Raw genomic sequence first — 18,718 nt, forward strand, 5'->3', positions numbered from 1 at the left:
TCCGCACCAAGTCCCCACAACCACTTCACCTGATTCATTAATGTGCAGCTCCAACTGTACTGTCCACTGAGCCTGTAAACGGCATTTGCCCAGAACGCCTGTGACGTATCGTTAGCATTTTATGAAAAGGAGACGTTCTTCACAACGTGCTCTTTTCTTTTCGTGCCCTAAGAAAAGAGTAAAAAATGCGACAAATGATTCGGGAATTCCGGCTTGACCAAATAAGGGAATACCACTAAAATTATCACACTAACATCACCATCTCTGCTCAGCATTGCGCCATGGCACTCAGTGACTGCTAAGAATGTAACCCGAGACTCATTTGAGGCCCTAATTGTGTTCCTGCGTAGAATTGTTTGTATAAATTATGTGATTCTGGTTTCTGCCAGTGTTGTTATCAATTATTGATAAAGAAAATGCTATGGAGTACCTGAGGTAGCGCACTGAATCTGTTGATGCGGCTCATTTCTAACAGGTGGGCATCGTTGGCCGCACAGGGGCGGGAAAATCTTCGTTCGTTCTCGCTATGCTGCGCATGCTCAGGGCCTCCGAAGGTCGCATTCTCATTGACGGTCTCGACATCGCCAGCGTGCCACTGAAGAAACTTCGACGGAGCATCACGGTCATCCCTCAGGTACACTTCGCTCTTCGAAGCAGCCATCCGCATTACAGAATAACCAATTCCGAAATGGATATTCGAACATGTTAATTTCCTGACGGCCTGTTGAAAGGTCGACCAGAAAAAAAAATGAAACTGCGGGAGTGGTGCGATGCGCACCAGCACCTCCGTCAAAGGACGCCTTGCCAAGTTTCGGCCTCACCAAGTTTCGAACGCATTCGTTAAAAACTAACACAACTTTAAAAAAAGCTATCAACTTGGACGCTGCGAATAATACTGTAAGTAGCATACGTCCGTCTCCGTGTATCGATTACCCGCATGGCGTAAAAAAAGCCATATAATAAAAGATGTTGCGGACGTCAAACATGTTGCAATGGTAATTGCTCAAAGGTGACCTGTGTGGGGTAGCATACTATACTCGGTGACAACTTAAGAACGGCACCGGAAGTTGCCGCTGTGCCTTATCACCGTAGCCGGATGTTTCTCCGCGCGGCGCAAGTAGGGCGTTACTGGGAATATTTTGAACATGGCGTGAGCCGTTCCCGTGATTTCTTGGGCTTAATATGCTTATAAACGACTCCAGTGACGACAAACAAACTGCGTGAGACAAGGCAGACGATATCACGCATTCATAGCAAACCCCTTTCAAAACGCGCGCGCACTGACGTCACGGGTCCGGCGCTTTGGCGGAGTGATACACTACATGAGGTGGTGCCGTTCTTGAGTTGTAACCGAGTATAGCCCCATCACTAGCATAGATAAAGTCGCCATGTCCACTTTGTGAGCTGATCGAGTTACGTAGACAAGGGGACACCTAAAGACATCGGAGTGGCAGTGCAAATCCATTCGGTAAAAAGTGAAGTAGTTCGGGGAAGTAGTTGGTGCAAATATCTTCGGTAGACGTGGCAGCAGCAGTAAAGTTACGACAGTTATGACGTCACTAATGTCCGCACCGGAAGTTCTATCACTTCCGAACGTGGCTTAACGTGACGTCACTAAACTGAAGTCCTGTAAATGAAGACTGCGTGCAAAACTAGTGGAATTCACGCGGCCTTAGAGACACTGGATCGAGAGAATGGACTTCCACTAAAATTATTTTTTCTTCCCAATCAGGCATATACTGAAACGCTGTACTGCTCTGTTGGCTGTTGATACCTTGGTTACAAAATTCACCAAAATTTTTTGTATATTTTTGCAAGTATTCACATAAAGCCCTCGCTATGTGAAAAGCGGAGTCCTAGATGTTTCACCGGGGCTCAATATCTATTTTGTACCAAAATACCGAGTTGGTTGATATGTTTTGATGCCTGTTTCCGGGTACAAATTAGACGGAAAGATGGAAATATTTGTACTGGGCCGTTAATTCTTCGCTCGACGGTTCATCCTCCAGTTCCAAATATAGCAGGGGCAAGAGACCTGAAATTTTTGTGGCAATCGTTGCTCCAGCTGATGTGCTTGCCAACGTTAATCTCGGATTTATATTAAAGCTCTGCTTCCATAGGTTGGCTGCAATGTAGATGAGCAAAAATTTTTGCCGCTCTTGGAATATTGTCAAATGTCCCAGGAATATTATATTCGTACCAGAACGCAGTTCATGAACACGCTTCTAGGGGGTCACGGGACAGAAGGAAATAACAAGCATTTCTTTGGGGAGGGGGGAGGGGGGGGGGTAAAAACCAGACACCTCTTTTATGGTATGGGGGCTTGTACTAGCATATACTTCTTCGAAACATCTCGCAAGTCCTACATTGTCTCCTCGACCAGTTGAGGTCCACGTGCGAGAACGTTTTTTTTCCCTTCCACCTTTTAGTCCTGTTTTGCTCTCCTGAAGCGTGCAGATTACTGTTCAACAATTAAAAATGTCAGTTTAGGCAACCACGCCTCCCCTCACTTAGTTACTAACCTCTTACGCCACTGCAAATAAATCTGCATAAAAAGGCAGCTAGGCATGAAGCGGCTATAACAACCTGAAAAAAGATTTGTTAGTGAATCTGACTGTATTCTTCTCAATGCATCGCGCTCGCAGGACCCTAGCTTGGTGCGGGGCACATTGCGCTTGAACCTCGACCCCACGTGTTCGCACTCGGACGAAGAACTGTGGCGAGCATTGCGCCAAGCCCATTTGGCCGACGTCGTTACCGAACACGCAGCCGGTCTCGAGCTCGAGACTGCTGACGGAGGTGCCAATCTCAGGTGAGCATGCATTATCTTCACCGGTGACTGTCATGAGAAGCGACGTACTTCGATACATACTGTTATTAAGTACACACTGATATATTTGCTTATTTACATTCAGGTATCCCCTGTCAGGACAATGAAGGGAATTACATATATGTGTTGCACATGTGATTGTGCAGTGTGGGCCAACGGCAACTGGTCTGCCTTGCTCGAGCTCTCCTCCGGGGTTCCAAGATCCTGCTTCTAGACGAGGCCACGTCCCAGATGGATGGCGACACGGACAGGCTGATCCAGATCACCTTGCGGGAGGCCTTCGCGCAGTGCACCCTCCTGACGATCGCGCATCGCGTGCACACTGTACTGGACTACGACAGGTGAGATACGGTGCGACCCCAGGGGTGCTCGTATCACAAAATACCCAAAAATTGTGGTTGATTCCTCTTTCACGGGAACTGATAAGACACGAAAGTGAAAGGTGCCTTCACAGGAGCAGTTGAATGTTGAAGGAACCTCCTTCATGTGCCAAGGGTTCGCGAGCCTGACCCCGCCAGACGAAGTGACGCCGACACGCAAGAAACAAAAAAATAACCTTTTCATTCCGGGACAACAAAACCAAAAATGACATGAACAGGAACAGCAGGTCGAAACACGTAACGCTCATGGTAATAACGCGACTGCAGAAGGTGCCTCAATTCACGCGCATTCCCCGTACAAGAAGGCGCTGGCATCAAGGCGCCAACTGTCGGCGCTCATTAGCGTCATCATGCGCTACTCCGCTTCGCCTCTCCTAGACGGCAGCACCATCTGAATGAGTCATAGGGAAGGACAAAAGGCGCGTTCGTAGAGTTGCTTGCGTCTCTGTTCACAGTGCGGTCGGCAGAGCGCCTCGTACCTCCCGTTGCGGCGAGAGGCGAGATAGTTCGTGGGCTCAACCTCACTTCCGTGACCGATATGAAGTCAGTGAGATCTTGGTGTACGCGGGCGTAAAACACTTTCGCGTTAAAAAGTTCATGTGCCCCTGGTTGGTATCAAAACAGCGATGGGTAAGTAGCGGATGTCAAAATGCGCACCGCATGGAGTTCTCGAGCGGAATTAGGGGAGGCCGACTTTGAGCGATTAAGGCTGTGATTGGGTTTTAACAGCAGAGCTTTTTAAGCTTTAGATCTTCCGTGAAGCATTACCAGAAAACACAGCACAGCTGCGTGCACATGAGCCCGCGCCTCATGAGGAGCGCCTGGCGTCGTCCAGGCTTGAGCGTGGGCTTGCGCCACGTGATGAGCCCACAAAAATATAAAAAACACCGAACGCACGTGAACGTGCGCTTCGTGAGAAGCAGCAGGCATCGGCCAGTTCGACCTTCAAGAACACTCTGCCCAGCGTTCGTGACGTTATCTCTCGCATGCTGTTCTCCTCGCCAATTCACGTGCGTTCGTGCCTGGAGTGGGGAGCACAGTCGCCGAGTTCGCGCTGCTGACGCCGAGATCGCGAAGCCGGTTGCCGCGGGTTCTAGCGCGTGCTAATGCGGTCCACATTGGGAGAGATGTCAAACCTGCCGACAAAACGATCCGGGCCTGCCAGTCATGAAGAACTTCCAGCCGCACGTTCTAAAGTTCATACGAGGTGCAACAACCGGATCTCCAAAGCCAGCTCATGTTGTTTCTCCAGCCTGCACCACTGGTGCAGGCTGCACCAATTTTTTTCTTACGCGGTGAAGCAAACAAGGTTCGGCTCTTCTTGTTCGGGGCAGGTTGATGCGGTCGGGACCACTCCTGCGTGTAAATGGCGCCTGCTATCGGTATCAGTTGCCGTTGTCGGTGGCACGGTGGTCTTACCTGCCTCTAGTGGATGATGAACGTCCCGCCGGAGGCATGTCGGTAGATTCCTTTCCCGTCTCTGAGATGTGTGACGGATCTAGGGGGATTTTACCTCGAAATCTTAAAGACGCGAAAATGCTGCAATAGTTTTTCGAAGTTACAGCCCGCTGCAACAGATGAAGGGCTTACCTTGCACTACGAGAGAAGGCAACTTGCAGAAGGCTTTGTCACTCTCTTTTGAGAGATAAATTCAGTCTTCACTGTGCAATCCCAGCGAATATCGCAACTCGAAATCACGTGTTCTAATCGCGTTGCCGACTGTGTTCTACTGGCGCACGGGTCAACCCAAAATGAATTAAAATAACTAAGCTGAACAATACCTTCGATATTGGTACAGCGCAGGTGCACGTTCTCGGTGCTGATGCAACCGTATCAGCACACCTGAAAAAGTACTTCCGTATTAATTCTAAGATGGCGGTACGCACTCTATAGTTGAGATCAAACGCGCCGAAATACGGGCTTCTTCTACTGCATGGCTGTCCAAAAGCTGTACCGTACCTGTAGAAATCTGTTACAGGATAACGTTGGAATCAGTTCGACCTCGCATAAATAAATCAATGCAGCCATAACGATGGGTCCTTCCAGAAAAGCTTTTTTTTTTTACTATACAGAAATCTGCATTTGTCTACAAGCACAAATTTAACGCAGGAAAACAATGTAGTGCTGTGGAAGGGGTCCCATTACAGTTTATAACTCTGGGACCCCTTTCTGTATATGTATTCTTACACACTGTATTTTCAAAACGAGAATAAACTGAAACTGAAACTGAAACTGAAACTCAGGTGCGCCCCTCCGGCCGGATAGTGTAGTGTAACAGCACATCTGTCATTTGTTCGGTATAGAGTGGGTAGCGTTCAAATGTTTTGTGTTTTGATTTTTGAAGGGCTTTACATTTACAGAACACTTCTTGGAAGTAACGCAAATTAAAATAGTATTGCACGAACAATATTTGAAGGTTCATGAAGCTGTCAAACGTGTCACTAGTAGTAACTGTCCCTTCGCTTCACTGTTAGGTACACCTTACATGGGCGCAAATGTACGTACCCTGCAATTTGGGGCGTCTCTTTTAGCCTGAAATTATGACACCAATACCAAATCGAGAGCTGTACTTTTGGTATTGCCAATAGAGCAAGCATTAAAGATCAGCATGTGCTGTAGATAGTGCGTCTTTGTTTGCCAGACTGTCAGGGGATTTTTCTTTTCACCATTCATTTCCAAGTCTGCCCAACTAGTATCAGACTACTACGCGCGCAGCAGTGCCCCTTTTACTGCTTTCGTACTTGAATAGGCTCATGCACAGTCCTTAATACAAACCTAGTGCAACACTCGAGGCAATTTCGTGAGTGGCAAGTTAGTTACTTATAACTTCATGCTCAACATTAGTTTGGTTGCAATCTTGGCACACGCAGTTGTTGTTTAGCGAGGAAATACGCACCTATAATTCGGCATGCGGTTCGGAAGGTGCTTTTTCGATGATAGTTGTATGGAACGGCAATGCTGTTCTGATAATGGCGTGATAAAAGGTGCGTGTTGTCGTAGGAGGGCACCATGATAAGCGCTGTTAAACGTCGTTGTATTCTCTCATGAACTGGCGCTGATGCCAACTCTCGGTATTTCTAGGATACTCGTCCTGGGAGAAGGAAAAGTGAAGGAGTACGGTTCTCCAGCAGCTCTGCTCTCCAATCCTGATTCTGCTTTCTACAAGATGGCAGCCGACGCTGGCATTGCTGTCGACGCAGCAATAAAACGTGCTCCGGAAGTGACGTCATTATGACGAATAGGCACAGCATGACGTACCTCGGCCGTGCCAACACCACCTGTATAACATTGCCTGCCGCGTCAGCCGCTTTCAAAAAAGAGCAGTAGGGGCACCTTAGACATGTCTGCCACCACGCGCCGCACCACGGATCAGTGAAGCTACGCATCCTAGGAGCCCTAAACATGGAGGCGTAGAACCGCCACCTTGTGAAGGCTAGAAGAACCGTGTAGGTCGTTTCCTACAGTTTTCGTAACGCAGCGCTGCCCGGCAGCACAGCACTCAGGCCAGCCGCAAGCGGAAGGGCAACGGGCAGGGTAAGGATTAGAAAGCAACACGAAATTAGATGTTTCGCCATTATCAGCTCACGCGGTAGGGAAGGTTACGCAAGCGGCGCTGGCCTTGCTTTACACAAACAACCTTATCGCATTTCGCCTTTCTTGGGGAGGGGGGGATGGGGGGACAGCATTATTCCATTAAATAGAGAACCGACAGAAGCGCTGCCCGCTGTCATGTAATCACTGCAAATGTTCGTCGCCCTGTTTTCGTCTGCTTGTGCTCACCAATAAAGTGCCTTCTCCTACCCGCTTGTGTAGTTATTACCCATGTCCATGGTGGAAGAAAAAGTTCTCTAGGGCGCTGCTGGTAAATTTGCAGAATTTTCAGAATTTCCAAAGTACTGACCACCTTCCGTAAGGACCGAAGCGAATACCCGTCACCGCGACCAAGGCTAAAAAGAGATGCCGCCTCCATCTTCCCTAAGCTTCAGACCAGCAGACGTTCCCACAACACCCTTTTTGTTTGCCATATACATCTTTAAGCACTCCTCCACCCGTATTTTTGTCATTCCGTTGGCACCCGGTGCCATCACGTGAAAACTGGAATGTAAAACTGGAAATAAACCTGATCTGATGGGAATTCCTAATAGCCCCAAACTTCACTTCGAACGCCCCCTATGTGGATGGCCTTCCTCACCAGCCTGTATTTTGATACCTAGCAATACCCGGGGACGAAAATCCGAACAGCCAGCAAGGGTATCTTGGTCGCCTTCCATCGGGCGGGTGTCCCAACCACGTGGTCGTAACATCTGCACCTGACGCTGTCAATCAATCAATCAATCAATCAATCAATCAATCAATCAATCAATCAATCAATCAATCAATCAATCAATCAATCAATCAATCAATCAATCAGTCGATCGATCAGTTGATCGATCAATCAATATGGTTGGAGGCATAAAGGCACTTGCTCTTTCATGGTAACTCCAGAGAGCATGTGATATTTATGTTTCTGACTCCATGCCGCTTTCTATGATTTGCATTATTTCCAAACGCGAGTTTACAAACATGACATTCCGTTTTCCATTAATTCCAAATATCACCACCGTGGTTACTCAAGCTAAGCAGAAGTTCGGTTTTTGTTTTGTTTTGTTTTGTCATGCAGAGTATATGCCGAATTCATAAGGCAGGAACTATCAAGCCTGTGCAGGCAGCAAAACACTCAGCTAGTCAAATAAACATTTCCCGCGAAAAAAATAAAAAAGCGTATGTAGGATGCAATGGAAAAGAGTGCTTCAAGAATGATTTGTGATCACCTAACTATGAACGCCGTTACTAACAGTAGCGTCGTAGCTGCTTAGGCGCCTGCCCACTCGAGTTCCTGATTGCCCCATAAAGGTGGAGGAGGGAGGGAGGCTTTTAGTGATAAGGAAAATCAGCCGGAGAGCGATTTTGGCTATGTTCTCCAAATGAACATGAGAAGGGCGAAACGGCACGAAAGAAGCGAAGACACAAAAACGGCCACAGCCCAAACAAACGCTTATAAGCACACAAAAACTGACAGACGCAGCAACGCACACAGCACACGCACAGCAGTAAAGTTAATGCAAACACTCACACAGTCTTGTTTAGGCTGGAATAATGGCAGAATGTTACTAAGGCCGTTGTAGTTTGTGTCACCACGCCGGTCGAGTGCGCGGACCGATGACGTCACTAACTTCAGGCGTGCATCAACACACAGTCGCAAAGGTGTCCTCGTGGTTAGCCGTGGAGTGTCAAAACGGGGACACACTCACAGTACATGTTCTATGTCTTCAAGAACACTGCAAGCCTGGCGGGTGAGGGGAGGCAACTCTGCGCGCCTTGTGCAAGTAGTGGCTGGTGAAAGCGACGTTCAGGCGAATGCGGTGATCAAGTACTTCGTCACGCTTTCCCAGGCCATGAAGTGCAGGCGGGATCAATTTTATACAGTAGACGGCACGTCTTTACCTGTCCGTGCATATTTATACTTGTAACTGCCGCGCCGCAGAGCACGCAGGCGTCGTGGCATCGCGTCGAGTGAATGGAATGGCGCTAATGAACATGTAGGCTGGCTGTGGACCGCGCAAGCTGTTGGGTCGGCCACCACATTTGATTGGTTATGAGCTCTAACGCCCCGACGCTACGCAGACGATGAGACGTGCCGTAGTGGAGGGCTCCGGATTAATTATGACCACCTGGGGATCCTTAACCTGCGCCGAAATCTCCAACACACGAGCGTTTTTGCTTTTCGGCTCCATCAGAAACGCGGCCACTGCGGGCGGCAGTCCAACTCGCGTCCTTGGCTCAGCAGCACAAGGCCAAATTTCCAATCACCACACAAAACCCAGTTAGACACTGTATAACACTACGTCGTCAGGTGAGCGATATTATCAGACACCCTCTAACAGCCAAACTGTTTAGCAAGTCATAATTTGTCGTGTCCGCAATTAAAAATACCAACCAATTGCCGAGTGCCAGCACGTGAGCGCGAGCCTCGCGGCGATTGCGCGGCAGTTAACAAAACCAAGAAAATGCCTAGCGCTCGTTTGTGTGTGCCTCAATGTCACGTTTTGTGGCACGTCTCGACCAGCTCAGAAGAATGGACACGGGAGAATCGTTGGCACGTTTACCACAGCACACATTTATTATGCACTCTACAACCCCTAAGCAAAATAAACCCAAAGCAAACAAAGAACTCAACCAAAGAAATTCCTAAATACTAATCCCTAACCACAACCCAGAAAAGCCACCAAACCAAACCAAAAGTCACTACAATAAGGTCCCTAATAACGCAACCCGTCCTACCACGTCCATGTTAACGATCCTAACAAGCATGGTCATATAACACTAATTCCCTAGCGGACGGGCCTACCGCTGTCTCCGGCGCTGACGTGACGTACCCGTAGCGTGGCCGTGACACGCTGGTAGTCGTAGTTGTCCGCTGCCGCGGTGCCGGGGGAGGTGGTACCGACGTAGTTGTGCGTGGTAGTCACCCGGTGTACCGCTTTTCAGCTACCCCTCGTGGTAGCCCTCGTAGCAGGAAGCAACCCCTGGCCTCGGGGCCGTCGCCGTGGAAGCCGGTAGTACCGGGGAGCCCCGGGAACGTCGCCGTGTGGGGACCGCCAAGGCGTTAGTTGACGGTGCGTGCTCGCTGTACGCAGGCGCCCGACCTACGCCGCTGGGGCCACCTAAGGCATAGGTTGGTGGTACGACGCGGAAGTAGGAGCCGATGCCACGTCGGTCCACTCCAGCCCAGGCTGACGTGGCTCTGGTCGATGGCGTGGCCTCGTACCCCCGGCTTGTTCCTCGGACTCGTGCCACCTGACCTTCCTGCTGTGGCGTTCTTCTGATCTCCCCCTCCCTCACGGCCTGTGCCTCGGGATTAAATAGCCTTTGCCCGGCCGTCGCGGCACTCTTGCATTCGCTGTGCACGGGTCACCACCACATTGGTTACTTCTCCACGTGCCTCCATCGCGTCACCTCGTCATTCGTCCGCCCTCTTCGCGGGAAATTTGCATTCTCTTTCTTCGTCTTCATCTTCGTCGGCCTCTGGCTCCGCTATGACACGTCATCTTTATTCCCACCGGGGGATTGCCCCCTTAATCATGACACTCAATACGGAAGCCCAGCGTCCCCGGCGCATGTCTGTCAAGCCAAGCACACCCACTTACGGAGATTGGCCAAGATTGCGGTTACCGCACGACAGTTAAACAACCAAGAAAATAGGGAGCGCTTGTGTCAAATATGGCCTGTGAGAGTACTGTGGCGGTAGATATGAAGGCGGACAGTAAACCAACGACCACAAAAGACATTTTTTGCCGTTCGCGACAACCTTATTCAACATACTAAGTTCAGTTTCACGTACCTTCCCAGAAGACGTCCTCACTGACTTCAGAAAACACAAGATTTAACGGGAGGACCAAACATTAGGCTTAAAATGCTTGATTTCCCAGTGAATAAAGCGTCCTTTGCTGCCAAACAAGCGCTAAGGGCATTATAAAACCACATTTTGGAATAAAACAAATTTGTATTTTGTCTTCATCACCGGCTTTAAAAAGCAACTTTGATCCTCCCGCATTAAGTGTTGCCCTTATAAAACAATCGTAACTGCATAGCTCCACGTTTACTGGGGTTACTTCAGGACGTACTCTGCTTGGGCTTACTGTGAGTTAACGTTTCGTAAAAAATTTCCTTATGGCGCAGTTTTGTTACGTTATCTAAAAATAATATAATTCATGGTAGTTGTAAATATAAAACATGGTAGTTGTAAACTTAGCACCATGAATGTGCAGACATCGGTTAGTTTCTACTCGTTCCACGAATCGTCCTTTTATGAAGTTACACGCGCTGCTTATATAGCATCGCTCTTGCTATGAAATCACAGAAAGAAGAAGAAGAAGAAGAAGAAGAAGAAGAAGAAGAACAACAACAACAACAGCAACAACAACAACAACAACAACAACAACAACAACAACAACAACAACAACAGCAACAACAACAACAGCAACAACCCTCCGTATCCGCTTTCATGCCTGCTAAATTCTATAGCGCAATTACCGTTTCTTCTCTTATATTCTGAAAAATTAGTTTATAGGATTGTTAGGGGCGCGTATTAGCCGTAAAAATTACCCTGTTTTCTGATCAATCCCCCGCATGGGTACGTGCGGTAAGTGAAGTAACAAAAGTCGGCAACCCTACCTAAGAAGAAGAAGCCATTCTCCACGCCCGTCCAGTATCTCTGGATGCCCAGAAATTCAGCACCTCCGGTATGCGTGGAAGAGTGATGTTGTGCAGTCGCGATTGTGCGAGGTCACATTGACCAGCTTTCGCTGCCTTGTGCCCAATTTCAATTTCTACGTTCACCGTGCACGCATAGCGCCTACGCCCCAATGCGAGTTTTGTCAAGAGGAGGAGACAATCGAACATTTCCTGCTGTCTTGCCGGCGGTTCTCCTCTATCCGAAATCGATTCCTGGAGGTTCGCCTCCGGCGCCTGGGTCTTTCCTTGTCTGTATCGAATTTACTGTCATTTGGGGCATCGGGTTTAGGTTTCTGCCACGGGGATGTTTGTCGCGCCCTTCACGCTTTTATTTCACAATCCGGTCGCCTACCCTGTTAAAAGACACTTCGGACTTTCTTTCTCTGGTACGTGTAGTATCTGTTTTTACTTCAGTATGTTATAGTTTTTTTTTTCTCCCTCAAAATTGCCAACATCACTTCCCTCACACTCCACAGCTCTATTTTACCCTTAGTTTGAATTCTTGACCAGTTTTCCCAATCTGACTTGGCCAATCCCCCAGAGTGGGTACGCGCCACTGATTTCTGGTTCCAACCAACCAACCAACCGTCTTCAGAAGAAGTCGAGCTTCCACCCAAGCAACCAACGTTCCGTGATGGCTTCCTGGCTGCGTCCCCTTCGCCATCGTCCCCTGCTGTTTGTGCTTGCGACTGCCATGGCGGCCGCAGGAGCCTTTGGCGTGGTCGTGTTGCTGGCCCGCCGTTTGCGTTGGGTGCTGTGGGGACAAGTGCTGCTGGCCAACCCAGGCGGCTACTACACCGTAGTTCTGCAGCAGCGGCAGTCTCTGACGCACAACGTGCGCCTTTTACGCTTCGCCCTGCCCCACAAACGAATGGTAAGCGTTACCCCTCTAACTTATGTTACTTGACAGCTACAGATTCGAGATAAATGAAAGATGGCATACCTCCATGCTATTCAAACCACTTGAATACTCTCCACACCTCGTATTCTAAGTACTATCGGCATCAAATGAAACGCGAACACGAAAATATGAACCACAACGTGCAAAATTGAAAAATGCTGTCCATAGTTCATATAATGGCATGCTATTGGTATGTTTGGAAATCAACTTTTCCCAATTTTGTTGTTGTAACTAATCCACGCGTCATTTTGGCTTGCATGGAAAGAAATCGCCCTATTTGTGTGTTCAGGTTCATATTTTCGTGTTCGCGTTTCATTTGACGCCGATAGTACATCTGGCAGTGTGAGTACAGTACTCGCTTACTGTAGGTTGTCTCGCAAAAATTAGCACCGCAGCAGCAATCGTTAAATTTTGATGATTGATTATGGGGCTTAACGCACCGACGCTACACAGGCGATGAGGCCCGCCGTAGTGAAACACGCTCCAGATTACTTTCGACCACCTGGGGATCTTTAACGTGCGCAGAAATCTCACGTAGTCAAGTGGTTAGCTTGCGACACGCACAGACGGCCCAGCGTTCGCGGAGTAATTAAGCGCAGACGAAGCAACCGTTTCACCCTTGCCTAGTCACGTGGTAGCGCAACCTCTGGTGTCCGATCAGGGGAAGCGATAAGAGGCTAAGCTTGCGTGCCGGCGGCTCAAGGGGACATGCGACACGACGAATAACCTTGAAAGATGTAGACAACTCGAACTTTCGCTCTAAAAAAACAGATGTTATCAATTGTTACGGCTCATGCAATTCCGAGACAGGAACCAACCTGTGATAAAAGGATGGCCGCCCAAATGGCGGTGGAAGCCATGCCGAGAAAAAGGGAAAAATTGATCTTTTATCTGTGCTAGATCGTTCCGGCTAGTCAAGAAAGATCACCTGTTTCACATAATCGAAGCGGGTATAGTGTTCAAATATGCGTTACAAAGCTCCAAGAACGCCAGAACATCTCTCTGAACACAGCCATCGATTGTGTAGCTCGTAAGCGTCGGTTACCAACGTTTAAGGTTCCCCCTTTACTCCCATGTTCTCTTGGTTTTGCAGACGCTCGGGGTGAGCACCTGCCAGCACGTGTACGTGCACGCGCACATCGGCAACCGCGTAGTTGTGCGGCCCTACACTCCGGTCAGCGCGAGGAACCAGCGCGGAACATTCGACCTCGTGGTGAAGGTGTACAAAGCCGGGTCATCTTTCAACTACCCCAACGGAGGCCTCATGTCGCAGTACTTGGATCACCTGATGCCCGGAGACGAACTACAGGTGACGCCCGGTCTTCTCTACGTTGATACCTTAACATCAATGATTCTTATACTTGGACACAGAGGTTGTACATGTGTGTTGTGGCCACAGCTACTCGCATTCTATAAAAATGTGCAATGAATCTGTTTGAGGGAAAGTATTGATCTAGCGGTAGTAGCCCCATAGGAAGTCATCATCATCCCGGACATTATCAATTCTTTTAGCGTGAACAGGAGGGAACTACATGGTGAGAATTGCTCTATAACTTCTTAAACGGTCTATTAAAACAAAAGGCTTCTTGGTTGATTAGAAAGTTTGCCTCGTTAGGATCACACTGCTACCACTTTTAACGTAAAATTCGCTCAAATAAGCTATATAATTATGTAGTGTCTATTATCACGGCAACCGTGAGAATTACCATCAGAAATTTCTCACGGCAGTCAGTTGCCTTTGATTTGCTAAACACGCCACCTGACTCTCTGGAACAAATATTCCCTAAAATCTCATTCCTGCAGCTGCTACTGTGGCGCTGTGGTATAGTATTTGCTTTTTTAACACGAAGGCGAAAATACGATGGTTCGAGTTGGGCATGCTGAAATTTTTTTTTTCAAATCTTTCGGAATTTGGAAGTTTTCGCTCATAGTTATTTTGCTTCTTTTTTTTTATTCTGGTTATTACTCTATCGAAAAATGTATGCCCACGGGTTCTAGACTGGGTTGGATTAGGTTTAATATAGGTTGTGCTCTGTGCCGTTGGCCTGCACCCTAAACGGAAATACCCCGGATAGGGAGTGAATTGCTTGTCTTCTAGAGTGCTCAGTATACGGAGCTTTATTTACTCCACTAAGAGGGAGTATCTAATAAACTCCCCCAAGGGACGGAGCTTTTCCAGGCATTTAGCGGAGTATTTTCGTTCTTATTACTCCGCTAAGGAGGGGAGCTTTTGGGGGCATTTAGCAGAGTATTTCGTGCTTTCCGATACTCCGTCGAAGAGAGGAGGTTCTTGTGACATTTAGCGGAGAATTTATGTAATTAAGAACATCCCTGAAGGAGGGCGTGTTCATCGTCCGGCGGAGCATTTTGTTACCTAAACCTCCGCCGCGAATAAGTGTTTTTGAGTGTCTAGTGAAGTAGTAAATGTTTTTAAGAACCACGCTGAGCAGGGCAGCTCCGAGACTTGCAAAGAACAAAATAGACATTATTTCCTTGTCCCAGTAGGGGCACGTCAACTTCACAATAGAACAAAACATTTGCGTTCAAAAATACATGAGCTGATACCCAAACTTATATGGATTGATTGTGGGGGTTTAACGCGCGGACGCAACGCAGCCGGGAATCAAACCCGCGACCTCGGGCTCAGCAGCGCAACGCCTTGCCACTGAGCTACCGCGGCGGTTACCCAATAGATGGAACACAAATAAATACGATAATGGAGTCTGAGTCACATCGAGAAATAAATCGCATCAAACTCAAATGAAATACCAATCAGTTGAAGCATGAAACATGGTGGAAAATATAGGCGGCTACCAGCCATAAGGTGATCCAGTGGGGTTGTGCTACTGAGCTCAAGGATGGTGGTACTATCCCGGCCACAGCGGTGTTTTTCTGGAGTTTCTGTTGTTTCTGTGTTTTTTGTTGATATTTGTCGTGCCACTGTATTTATACTTGTGACATATTGCGATTGTAAGACGTAGTTGTTTGTTCTTTGTAAGTTGTACTTGGTTTTCTTCTCTCTTTTTTTCTTTCTTATTCTCTCTCCACTTTCTCTTTTTTTTTTGTTTTGTTATTCGTGCTTTTGCTCTGCCGCTGCCTGTCAACATGGATTTTAGGGCTAGTCAAGTTGCCTACCCGCAACTTTTTTCCCTTAATATCCTCCATAAAGTGTACTTCTTTTATGGAAATAGTCATTTCACATAGCGCAACGGAAAGACGAAGGACGGAAAGGATGCACAAGGACAAAGCGCTATAAGCTTTGTCCTTAGCGCTCTGTCCTTGTGCACCCTTTCCGCCCTTGGTCTTTTCGCTGCGCTATATATCCCTTATGTATGATCGACCAACTAGCCCGACAACGTACCTTTAGCTAGACGCGGTGTAGAGCTCTGACTGTGGAATAGCTGCCACGTAAAATACAGGCAGTCTGGCTGCTGTGGTAAATCACCGCAAAAGACAAAGAAACAAAAGCGGAGAAAGAGTCGCAAACCCATTACAGCAGTGTAGAACTCTGATGATTGCTGGCTTTGTCGTGCACATCACGAGCAGGAACTTAAGTGGTCGAGGTATCGTTGATTTTATCGTCTTTTTTTTCCTATCGCAAAATCAAGCTCACTTATATTTTTAAATAAAAGAAACTGCCGATATCAGTTACTTCTATGTTTTGCCTCATTGGCCTAATGTTTTCTTTTCTCTGAACAATGCTGACAAGCATTGACGTATGATCTCAGATTTGGTAGTATAGCAAAATTTCGCCTATAAAGTTTTTTTCTTTAACAATTGTTTCACATTTCTTTCGGGCGGCGGAATGGGGAGACACAGACAGACAGACAGACAGACAGACAGACCACATTTCTTATTTGGTACACCCTAGAAGGACTACCGCCTCTAGAAATCAGAAACGCCAATAGCAGTAATAAACGCGTGGCCTGTCCTTGCGCAGATCCAGGGCCCCAAGGGCCGTTTTGTGTACGAAGGCCGGGGCCAGTTCCAGTTCAGGAACGGTCGGAAGCTCCCGCAGTCCTTCCAGTTGGGGATCGTGGCGGCGGGATCTGGAGTGACGCCCATGCTTCAGCTCCTGGGTCACATTTTCGCCGACCCCTGGGACCAGACTCTCGTTGTCATGCTCGACGTCAACAGCACCGTAGAGGACATCATCGCGCGAGACGAGCTCGAGGGATACGCCCGCCGGTTCAGCAAGACCTTCAGGTAGGTGGCTCCCGCTTTTACAGCGAAGATTTCTTTCTCTCTTCAGCCCCTTTTGTGGGTGTCCACTGCTGCTGCTTTCTCGTTTCGTGCGCCTCTGGATTTTAACTTGCATCCGATAACGCCAGTTAGCCTACGCTTATCGCGCCGGTGGGACTAGGTAAGCGACTCAAGTTGGGGAAGAGGCGCCTGGGAAAGCTCACTTCTTGCGTGCTTCACGTTCTCCGCGCTTTTAGCTGGTGGCTCCTTCGCCCGAGAGAATTAAACTTTGGTGTTTCTTAGGAATTGGACGCCTTGGACATCTCTCAAGACTCTCAGGAGTTTTTTCAAAATCGGTCCGGGGGCTGAATCGAGACACATACATACATACATACATACATACATACATACATACATACATACATACATACATACATACATACATACATACATACATACATACATACATACATACATACATTCTTGCATATGTAAATTCGCGTTTGGGTAGCCCAAGGGAGACTATCGTCTTTAATATTCCGCTCACCAGGAACGTTATTCCCGCAGCATCTGGCACATCCTGAGCGAGCTTCCGGAGTCCGGCGCTCCGGTCAACTCCATGCGAGGCCCACTGAACAAGGACATCATGGCCACCCTCCTCCCGGCCCCCCACCCGTCCACGGTCGTGCTCTGCTGCGGACCGCCAAGCCTCATGAGCAATGTATGCAGTCCGGCTCTCCGTGACATTGGCCACAAGGATGAACAAGTCCTGTTCTTCTGAGAAGTCCCGCCGTCATACTAGTGGCTTCCAGCTATTAAAAGACGTGCGAGTTTAAATATAATACATTGGTCTACCCAGATCGCCTTGGAGACTCCTTATTACGTGGTATCGTGTTGTATGAAAACTCATGCTGTTTACATCAAGGTGAAAAAACGACTTCCAAAATTTCGATATCGCTCATTCTTTAATAACAGGGCTTAGATTGAGTTGGATTGGACTGGATCGAATAGACGAATATAGAAGAGAGCAAGGAAGTGTTGCTACTGTCCCAGCCTTTGGAAAGCGCCCTGGTGCCTGCGTACCCAGCTCGAAGTTATCTCCCACGTCACCAAAGTGGTCTGGGTCTCGGAACCTGCACTGGTCGGGAATCCATCCATGATAGAGAGGGTAGGAATTAAGGTAGGTCGGGAGTTTCCTGGCACTCCCACACAATATGGTACATGCTATACCGGTTTGACGAAAGTGGTACGGTGGTGGAGTGACAGTATTAGGCAGGATAAAACTGGTGGGCTGGGGCGAGGAAAGTGATGGTCTCGAGTCTTCTGGGTGTGGTAGATCCTCTTCTCATGAGGCGCAAGTATGCACGGTCCGGATATTCCGCTGCCGCTGCATTGACGTGCAGGGTAAAGGGGGATGCGAAGCATGGGCCTTGCGTAAGGCCTTGGCCCGGGCAAGGCGGCGCTCTTGATGGAAGGCAGGATTCATGTTCGGTGTGATGGCGGCCACACTGTAGCGGGATCGGAGACAGTCACTCAGAATGATCTTATCTCCGTGCTGTGTAGCAAAGGAGATCTCCAGTTTTGTTGTGATGGACCGACCCGTTGGAGTAGAGGCGAGACGGTGGAGCTGGTGAACACGCTGGGCTCCTCGAAGGTATTGTATGCCCCGCTGTTAAACAGTTTGTCAGTAGAAATGGGACGGGGGAACCCATAGCCAACATGACCGCCTTAAGGATGGCATTGGATGCGTCCAATTTTGGTCTGGTAACGAATGCGACTGCGACTGGTAATGAAAGGTTGCACCAAGCGAAGAAGGTTAGCTTCTTTGAGGCCGTGGTTGTGGTTTGCTATGCGGGCAATAAATCTTGTAATCTGGTCGGCTGTGTTTTCGAAGGTGCGGATAGTTGAGGTGTTAGCCTATTTTTTTGCACTCGGAGCCCGAGGATGCGTATGGAGGGCACGTGTGGGACGAGGTTGCCCTGCAGCGTGACCTGAATGTCAGAGACACAGGCCCCGTGATGGCGACGCGTTATCGAGTGGTAGAAGAAGAGCTGAGACTTGTGAGCAGCTGAGTCCTTGTACGTGGGCGTAAGTGGCAATGATGTTGGGAGCTATCTGAAGGCTGTCTTGAATACCACGATGGCTGCCCGC

At 48.4% G+C, this 18,718-nt stretch overlaps 2 protein-coding genes across 3 annotated transcripts in view; both read left to right on the forward strand.

Annotated features, from left to right (window-relative positions):
* The window catches only part of LOC144151373 (ATP-binding cassette sub-family C member 2-like), a 53,195-nt gene extending 45,838 nt beyond the window's left edge, over nt 1-7,357 (forward strand). The window contains exons 23-26 of one of the 2 annotated variants that reach the window (XM_077682405.1): nt 476-634; nt 2,646-2,812; nt 2,977-3,171; nt 6,292-7,357. In XM_077682405.1, coding sequence (XP_077538531.1) covers nt 476-634; nt 2,646-2,812; nt 2,977-3,171; nt 6,292-6,445 — 675 coding nt within the window. In that variant the 3' untranslated portion in view covers nt 6,446-7,357. The remainder of the gene's footprint in view (nt 1-475; nt 635-2,645; nt 2,813-2,976; nt 3,172-6,291) is intronic. The other variant, XM_077682404.1, reaches the window with a different exon arrangement.
* A 4,821-nt stretch (nt 7,358-12,178) lies between these two features.
* On the forward strand, nt 12,179-17,348 carry LOC144153270 (NADH-cytochrome b5 reductase 3-like). Its single transcript, XM_077684921.1, has 4 exons — nt 12,179-12,358; nt 13,413-13,694; nt 16,326-16,591; nt 17,135-17,348. Exons 1-4 carry the CDS (start codon nt 12,179-12,181, stop codon nt 17,346-17,348), a joined length of 942 nt encoding a protein of 313 aa, XP_077541047.1.
* The last annotated feature ends 1,370 nt before the right edge of the window (nt 17,349-18,718 follow it).

Source organism: Haemaphysalis longicornis, unplaced genomic scaffold, assembly GCF_048455015.1.
Source record: "Haemaphysalis longicornis isolate Haplotype H1 unplaced genomic scaffold, Haemaphysalis longicornis Haplotype H1 scaffold_9, whole genome shotgun sequence".
Lineage (NCBI taxonomy): Eukaryota > Metazoa > Arthropoda > Arachnida > Ixodida > Ixodidae > Haemaphysalis > Haemaphysalis longicornis.